The following is a 9,412-nucleotide window of genomic DNA, read 5'->3' as shown; positions in this document are numbered from 1 at the left end:
GGCGCGGAGGCCCCGCCGCCCTGGGGTTACGTAACGGGCGCCGAGTCCGAGGTCCAAGCGCGCTGCCTGCCGCCTCCCAGCGCCGGCTTTTATTTTTCTCGGATGCAAAACGTTTGATCTGACTCTTCTCCCCATGAAATGGAGATGTGTGTGTCTAGAAGCCGACAGGTTATTTACCCGAGAATAACCGGCAACCCTGATTTTAAATCATTTGCTACCGATGCCGATGGGCGGTTCCTGATCCGTTTGTTTCCTAACCATGTAAGGGTCCGTACAATCAAAAAACGGCTCACAGATGATACGATTAACAGATGGCTGCACGTAGGGGCGCACGCCGCTGTCATACTTCGTTAAAAGCAGGTGCATCAAAATCTGAACTGGCGAACATTTCAGCTGGGATAACTTTTTGCTTTCAAAAGAGGCCCCCAAGATGTCACTGGCCGCTAGTTGTGACAGAAAATCCATCCATCCCTTTAAAGAGTTTAAGGCTGATGTTATTGGGGACTTACCGTGGTTTGTATGTCGGCACGATCGCCCTGTGGTGTGGGACCTGGATTATTTATACATTATTTGAAAATGTTTCCATTGTGTGGATGAATTCCCTTGAAGGCTGCCCCGCCGCCAACAGGACTGTGTCTGAACCCGGGGTTCTCTGATTGACTCCAGGGTCTGGCTCACACAACCTATAAGGAATGCGTCTGTAATTAAAGGTTAGGTACCTAAATAAAGACAGAAATGGAGTCCAGGGTGTTCTTTCACTATTAATCAAGTCACGTACATAAGAATCAGTGAGAAGCGCTGAGATGTATATTCATCCCGGGTGAATCAGCACTCTGAATGATAATACTCTCTATATTAATGGTTTTGTTTCCTGATCTTGTTTTCTAAAATACCTCCTTCCTTAACCTCGGTGAAAATTAAAGAGTTGAAGAGCTTTGATTTTAATATAAGTATTCAGATCATCTTAATAACTTTAAAGAATCTCAAAAATCCAAATTACTGAGGAGGAAATGAGCCCTAAAGAAGGTGAGTGCAGCTGGGTGTGGTGGCTCACACATGTACTCCCAACACTTTGGTAGGCCCACTCGGTAGGAATGCTTCGGCCCAGGAGTTCGAGAATGGGCTGGGCAACTTAGCAAGACCTCGTTCTCTGCAAAAAATAAAAAAAAAAAAATTAGCTGGGTGTGGTGGTGGTGGCATACACCTGTAGTCCCAGCTGCTGGGGAGGTTGAGGTAGGAAGATCACTTGAGCCCAGGAGGTCAAAACTGCAGTAAACCAGAATGGTGCCACTGTACTTCAGCCCAGGGCAACAGAGTGAGACCCTGTCTCAAAAAAAAAAAAAAAAAAAAAAAAGAGGGAGAGTGCTGGATTCAAGGCTGTGGAATCAAGATTAGAATGTAAATCGGGTTGCTTTCACTCAGGTGAGGCTTTCCCATCATGATGGATGGAATGGCCAATCCATTGGTCGTGCGATTTTCATTCCTTACTTCTCTTTACCTCAGTCTTTGAAAAATACTTTGAAATTTTCTTTTCAAATTATTTTCAGTCCATTTTTGAAATTTTAAGACTCTGATTTCAGCAATGATCCCTACTTCTCTCAACCCCGTGAAACTTTCTCTTGATAAGAGTCCCTCAGTCATCAGATTATTTGAGGAAATTCACATTATCCCCTATTATCTGAAGCAACAACTGCATTGGAGGCAGACAGCTGAGGATTTGCATTTCCTACCGAGAGCTGCATAACTTTAAGGACGTTATTCCTTGGTTTCCTCTTAGGAAAGTAGGAATGATTCCTACCTTGCAGGGAGCTTGTAAAAATTTAATAAAATAATATATGCAGTATGTAAGACATAGGATACATAATGGCTAAATAGTGACTCTTACTAGTAGAAATCATGTGTCTCCAATTAAAAGCAATGAAAAAAATGGAAACTAGATGGGTGCAGTGGCTCACGTGTATAATCCCAGCACCTTGGGAGGCTGAGGTGAGAGGATTGCCTGAGCCCGCAGTTCGAGACCTAGGCCACTTAGTGAGATCTCATCTCTACAATAAATCAAAAAATTAGCTGGGCATGGTGACACATGCCCATAGGTTCAGTTACTTGGAAGGCTGAGGTGGAAGGATCGCCGGAGCCCAGCAGGTCAAGGCTACGGTTGGCTGAGAGTGGTCATTGCACTCCAGTCTGGGTGACAGAGTGAGACTCCAGCTCGGAAAAAAAAAGAAAAAAAAGAAACTCTTAGCCTTAGAATTAGGCAATTGCACACATTTTTTGTTATTCTCTAGGTTTTCTCCATACCTAATCCTCTACGTGGAGTATGGCCAATTTCTGTCATACTCTTTTTATACTAAGTAGTCTGTCCAGCCCCTTTCATTCAAACAATTCCTGAAATCACTCTAAATGTTCCCCCAAAGAACTAGAAGTAGCAAATTCTTGAGTTTGCTGACAGTAGTTCTGCATTTACTATAACAGTGGTGATTTCAAATATGCTGCTTTGTTTTTTATTATAAGTCTTCATTTACTTGTCAGGGCATATGACTTGATTATTGGTTAGGCCACTTATATCCCCACCAAGCCTCAACATGCCATGCCATCTTTTCCCTCTTCCATACTCCTACAATACAGTTACCTCACTACCTATAGAGAACTTAATTGACATTTGTCCTACTTAATATGTCATTTAAATCTGGGACAGAAAAATACAGGATACGTAAGAGATCTAGGCAGAAGGGCCAGACTGGGATGAGGGTGGTAAGGCAGGGAAGAGAGGGAGGAGAGACTGAAAGCTAGCAGTAACCCACTTTTGTCCCAGGAGAGGGGAGTGACAGCTGGCAGATAGCTGAGCATACATTGCAAACAAATGGGATAGCTAGGCCTGCTGAACAAAATGAAACCAAAAAATGCTAAATGATATATCTTCAATAAATGTTTGCTGAATGGATGGATGAAGAAATAAATGGATACATGGTCTTCTACTGGGCCCGGCTGTTTCATTTTTACATACTTTGCAAAACTGATACCTTTCCCGTTGTCATTTTAAAAGTATGAGAATAAATCATGTTTCAGAAGGTTGAGTGACTATCCAGAATATCTTCCAACTCTGATTTTGATTTTTGTTTTTAAAAAGCTTGAGAATTTAGATTATATTTATTATCTTTAATAGGGTTGTTCTCATAGCACAGCCACCTGAAGTTTATACACTGCTCAAATCTATCTTCCATATGTGCTTGTTAAGATCCGGACATTTGGCAATAGTAGGATTGGTTGAGTTATTTTCTTTTAACTCAGTAGTTCCATCTCACTGATAGCCTATAACTCTGTCAAAAAGAGCAATTTACACTTGCATTTTTGTTTTGTTTTTGTTTTGTTTTATTTTTGTCAAAATATGATCATAACACTACTTTTCTTTAAATTATTTTAAAGATTTTAAAAAATATTTTTAAAGACGTTAAAACATTTCTCGAACTATCATTTAACGCATCTGATTTTTAACCGTCTTTTTCCTACAAAGGTATGCTCCTTCACCCTATAGTCTTCAACTTGGCCTTGAGAGTGGTAAAAATAATAATAACAACAAAGACTGGTGTCAATGGGTAAGGTTTATACATAATTCAGTTGTTTCTGATCTAATTGGAATTGACCCAGCTCAGAGTAAGGGCTTACCTTTTTCATTATGTCTTAGTCAGTCACTTTGTTTATCTTGGTGTATAGCTTATTCCTAACCCAAAACATTTTAATGTATTAATTCTTCAAACTCTTCACACCTAAAATATTGTCCCTCACCAACCGTCTTTCCTCATGTTGCCTGAAATACCTCCATCAAAGTCTTTTAGGTCAGTCTGAAAAGGTAAAGGGCACTGTTTCCAGACACTGTAAATGAGGTGAAGAAAGCAGAGGAGGAAGAAAAATACAATATTTGCATAGCTGATGTGGTGAAATAAGAGAATGAAGTTACAACCAGGTGTCAGTGTGTTCTTTGCTTTTTCACCAATTACAGCAACTTTGGGGTGCCAGTCTTCCTAGGACCTCATTGTAAAACCAGGGCTAAAGACAAGCATGCCATTCTCTGCTGTTAAATTCAATAGCTCTGATGCAGGTATGAGAAAAAAATGGAAAACAAAGGCAACCTGGTTGTACCAGTTACCTATATCCCATCATCTTCCCATTCCTACCACCTGAGCCGTAATAAAAGCCTCCAGACTGGGGAAGAAAGGACAGTTGGAAGTCAGATGCACTGTGGGACACATGCTCTCATGTCCCACCTCTGAGCTGAGTTGAGGGTAGGGATTGAGGATCCAAGAGTAGAAATGGCTTATGCCTCATAGAAAAGTCCCCTGTTCCCTTCATCTTGGTTCAGCAGAGAAAAATTCAAGATCTGCCTTCTCTAGAACTTGGGTAGTCACTAGCCTCAAAAAGGTAGCAGCAATGGGGATTGCAGAGTGCAAAACAACCAGATCTTCTGTTAGGTTGTGTCAGCTTCACAGTGCCATGTGCCCAGATATGCAGTCACACATTATTCCGGGTGTTTCTGTGAGGATGATTTGGATGAGATTAACATTTAAATTAGTGGACTTTTTTGTAAAATAGATTGCCCCCCAGACTGTGGTGGGCCTCATGCAATCAATTGAAGGCCTGAATAGAACAAAAGACTGGCCTCCCCCAAGCAAGAGAAAATTAAAGCAGCAATCTTCAGACTCCTCATGTAACATCAGCTCCCTCTGGGTCTCCAGCCTGCTGGCCTACCCTGCAAATTTTAAACTTGCCTACCCTGCAAATTTTAAACTTGCCAGCCTTCATAATCACATGAGCAAATCTTTCCTATGCCCAAAAGAAGGGGGGGGGGATAAGAAAGGCCAATAGGTTGGAAAGAGTGATTGGGACAGGGATGATGCAAGCTGCTTGGATGTACTGGCCAGCTGAGGAGGCATGGTGGAACTACAGACAATTCATTGATAACAGACATGGCAGAGGCCAACATCACAAGCATCACAAGTCACACCTAGAGACAGCCAACATAGAATGGAGATGGAGCAAGACAGAAGCAGATGGCTCTTCCCATAACTGAAAATATCCTTAGACTTAGAATCAGATCTCAGATGGGCTGCAACCAGGTATCATGAAGGATTAAAAAAAACCCTATGGGTATTAAACTTGAATGTGATTGAAATGCACATTCAAGGGGGACCCAGGAAAAAGGAATTAGTTTATTTTAAAAATTGTGTATTTATTCTCACATGTCTAAACTTCAGTTACTTTCAAAGTACTCTCCGTTTGCTACAATACACCTATCAAGACACTTTTCCCACAGCTCAGAATAGTTTTTGTCCATTTTGTCCATTTTGATGCCTTTTAGTGCTTCTGCCATGCTTGGTATCACCTCTTTCACATGGGCAAAATATTTCCCTTTGAGGACTTTTTTCATCCGGAAAAACAAAAAGTCACTAGACGAGATTGGGTGAATAGGGAAGGTGGGAATGGAGGTCATGTCATTTTTGGTCAAAAACTGCAGAACACTCAGCACAGTGTAGGCAAGTGCGTTGTCATGGTAGAAGAAACAGTCACCTTTTTGCCATAAAAAAAATTCACTGAAGCCGAATGCAGCCTCTTACAACAACACTAGCTGGTACATTGATGTCTATGGGTTCACAGAACGCTTATCTAGTGGAGGAAGCCTGTATGGGCTTGCCCTCCAAAAGATAATTCCTGGGTTTTTTGGGTACCCCCTCGTATAAACCTAAACTAGTCCATGTTACTAGGAGATAGCAGTGGATTCTGGTATGTATATTGCTGTCTAGACTAGAGGCTTAATCTCGTTGTCAGAATGGTCTCCTTCCACATCTCTTCACATTGGATTCTCCACTTTTTTTTTTAACCCCCTATGTACCATCATCTATGTATGTAGGGCTAGGTATGGCCAGTGCCACGGGGAGTAAAAGCATTTATCAAGACAGTTATGAATTAAGAAAGGTAGATTTATTAAAGGGAGGATATGTTGTGAAAAGCACAACAAGCAGAGCAGCAGAGAGAGTGTTTGCTGTCTGCCTGGTTTCTCCACTTTTAGATTTCATTGCAACAGAAGCTCTCTCCACAAGGTAGGAAAAATGGCTTCTGAACACCCGAAGCCTAAGTTCTCCTAGTAGCTCACAGTAATAGCAAAAACTGGAAAACTAATTCATGCATTTAGGTCATGTGCTGCTCTGAACCAATTACCGTGTCAAGGGATAGGACATACTCTGGTTGGACAGGCCTAAGCCAAATACCATTTTTTTAATGGGCAGAGGGGAAAGAGAGTCAAAAGTCAAGACTAGCCTTGACAAATCACATGGGATTCATCCTAAAAAGTGATAAAGAAATGCTGGACAAACAAAAACAACATACCACAAATCTACTTCATGGAAACTAAGAGAATTAAAGGAAATAATCTCTGTCCTAAAATTCTCCAGAGATTTGTATATGAATAATAAGCCAATTAAGACAGAAATTCTTTAAAGGATTAGGTCACTTAAGAAGTCATATTCATTTGTTTACTCATTAATCTATGCATTTATTCCACAAACATTTGTTGAGTATTTACTGCATGCCAAGCAAGGAGTAGCTAAAGTATATGGTCCCTGCTTTGAAGAGTTCAACGGTCTAGTTACAGACAGACAAACACGAGGCGGGGGGAGACCCAAAAAGAGCCTGGTATTATATCGTCCTCTTTTTTTTTTTTTTTTTTTTTTGAGTGCAGGCTTCCTCTGCTGGGTAAGTGTTCTAGGAACCCATCAGCATCAGTGTACCAACTAGTGTTACTGTGAGAAGCTGCGTTTGGTTTCAGTGAATTTTTTTGGAGATTCTACCAAGGCGTTTGCCCATTTCATGATGGATGATTTACAAGTGCACCTGCCTGCACCGCACTGAGTGTTCAGCAGTTTTTGACCCCAAACAGCATGACACCCATACCTTACCTTCCCTATTCACCTGATCTCACCCCAAGGGACTTTATTTATTTTTTTCCCCAAATGAAAAAGTCCTCAAAGGGAAACATTTTGCCAGTGTGGAAGAGGTGAAACAGTAAAATAAGAGGAGCACTAAAAGGCATCAAAATGGACAAGTTAAAAAACTGTTTTGAGCTATGGGAAAAGCATCTTGATAGGTGTATTGCAACAAATGAAGAGTACTTTGAAGGTGACTGAAGTTTAAACATGTAAGAATAAATACACAATTTTTTATAAATAAGTTCCAGGTTTTTGGGGGTCCCCTCATATATAATAAATTATGTCTCAAAGTGCCAAGTACTAAAAAGGCATGAAGGAAGTAGTGTAGAAACACTAGTGTAGAAACCGGAAAGTTTTCCGTGTCAAAGAGGAGGAAGAACCAGGCTTCTAAGAATGTCAGCCTCCAGGGACTGGCAAATGAATCTAGTACCTTGTGGGGACCTGTAAATGACAACCCACAGCCCCTGGGAGAATTAGAGGGAAACCTCAGATGGAATCTCTAATCTCCTTGCGGTATGCTTTTTATTTCAAACGCACTAAGTGGGGAGTACTTCAAGCTAGGAATTAGTAAAGTGGAGGGGAAGTGGGTTTTAGTCAGCATCTTAGGTTAGTCCTGGCTTACATTAGTAAAGAAAAATGGAAAATTGAGAAAATTACCGTATAATTAAAATGAGTAAATTACTTAAACAGAATCATAAAATAACAGTTATGCCTTGCCTAAAGCAAAACAAAAATGGAAAACCAATTAAGCAGGAAATTTTATTGAGTACCTCCTGTGTGCAAGGCACTGCACTGCATGCGTGGAGATTTTTTTTTTTTTTTAAAGCATGAGATATGGCTCCTTCCCTCAGTGAAGGTACTATATTGGAGTTTGTGTGTGTGTAGAAATGAAATGTATACATCTAAATAAACAGGGTAAGCAATGATGCCATAAATTACAAAGGCACAAAAGAGTGACCCTGGTGACAAGTATCAAATCAGTGGAACAGGACCCAGTGAACTAGATCTAAAATGGCAAGTTCACGGTCTGAAGAGTCCACACAGAAGACAAAATGCGCATGACTGCGATCCCTGCACTTTGGGAGGTTGAGACTGGAGAATTCGCTTGCACCCAGGAGTTCAAGGTTGCAGTGAGCTGTGATGGTGCCAATGCGCTCCAGCCTGAGGAACACAGCGAGACCCTGTCTCTAAAATAAATAAGTTTAAAAAAATTAATAAAAACACACACAAGGGGAGCGCGCGCGCGTGCAGGACGGGATGGGTGGGGAAGGATCGCCGGTGAAATCCCGAGGTGAGGCTCGCGCTCCCGCCCCCGCCCTGGCCGCCCGCGCCCACCCGGTCTGCCCAGCCCAGCCACGATCAAGGCGATCCTCATCTTCAACAACCACGGGAAGCTGTGGCTCTCCAAGTTCTACCAGCCCTACAGTGAAGATACACAACAGCAAATCATCAGGAAGACTTTCCATGTGGTATCTAAGAGAGATGAAAATGTTTGTAATTTCCTAGAAGGAAGATTGTTAATTGGAAGATCTGACAACAAACTGATTAATAGACATTGTGCAACATTATATTTTGTCTTCTGAGTGGACTTTTCAGAAAGTGAACTTGGCATTTTAGATCTAATTCAATTGATGCATTATTGGCAAGAATACCACAGAAGTCATGTCCTTAGTGCATCATATCGAGAGGTATTTGTGGAAACATTAGACAAATGTTTTGAAAATGTCTGCGAACTGGATTTGATTTTCCACGTAGACAAGGTTCACAATATTCTTGCAGAAATGGTGATGGGGGCAATAGTGTTGGAGACGAACATGAATGAGATTGTTACACAAACTGATGCACAAAATAAATTGGAGAAATTTGAGGCTGGCTTAGCGGGAGCTCCAGCCCGTGCTGGATCTGCTGTAAGAATATGAATCTTCCTGAGATCCCAAGAAATATTAACATTGGTGACATCAGTATAAAAGTGCCAAACCTACCCTCTTTTAAGTAAAAAATTTAAAAACCACTCCCAGGTAAAATCCAGAGGGAATAGTCATCTAAGTTTACCATGCAGTTGTTTACCAAAAATAGAGAAGAGTCTTAACTTTTGCTCTTGGATTTAAGTCAAGGTACTGTATAGAAAGTTGTGTGAAATCAGTATGAAAGATCAACGTTTCTTTTCTTTCTCGGTGATTTTAAAGAAATTGAGTAGTTCCTATGTGTGTTTTTTTTTTCTTTTCTAAACTGCATTCCTATGCCCACCTAAGGCATGCCTCTAAGTATTGGCTACTACAGTATTTCAAAAAGTGTTTGAGATATTTCTTTAATTATGTACAACCTAAAATGGTGTTTTGTGTGGATCACAAGTACAGCATTCCTTAATTTCTTCTGCTGTTTGTCACAAAATTGTTATTTAAAAAACCAAGTATGTACTGCATGAAAACATTATG

At 40.9% G+C, this 9,412-nt stretch overlaps 1 protein-coding gene and 1 pseudogene across 1 annotated transcript in view; one reads left to right on the top strand and one right to left on the bottom strand.

Moving 5' to 3' along the window:
- LMNB1 (lamin B1) overlaps positions 1-5,485 on the bottom strand; it is a 66,888-nt gene extending 61,403 nt beyond the window's left edge. Inside the window, exons 1-2 of the mRNA XM_021717496.1 lie at positions 5,254-5,485; positions 219-443 (exon numbers count right to left, since the gene is read on the bottom strand). Of these exons, the coding sequence (XP_021573171.1) occupies positions 219-443; positions 5,254-5,485 (457 nt within the window). The remainder of the gene's footprint in view (positions 1-218; positions 444-5,253) is intronic.
- A 2,007-nt stretch (positions 5,486-7,492) lies between these two features.
- Positions 7,493-8,973, top strand: LOC103270321 (annotated as a pseudogene).
- The last annotated feature ends 439 nt before the right edge of the window (positions 8,974-9,412 follow it).

The sequence above is a fragment of the Carlito syrichta genome, unplaced genomic scaffold, assembly GCF_000164805.1.
Source record: "Carlito syrichta isolate Samal-C Ts95f unplaced genomic scaffold, Tarsius_syrichta-2.0.1 Scaffold309791, whole genome shotgun sequence".
Lineage (NCBI taxonomy): Eukaryota > Metazoa > Chordata > Mammalia > Primates > Tarsiidae > Carlito > Carlito syrichta.
This window is presented reverse-complemented; position numbering and strand designations above follow the sequence as displayed.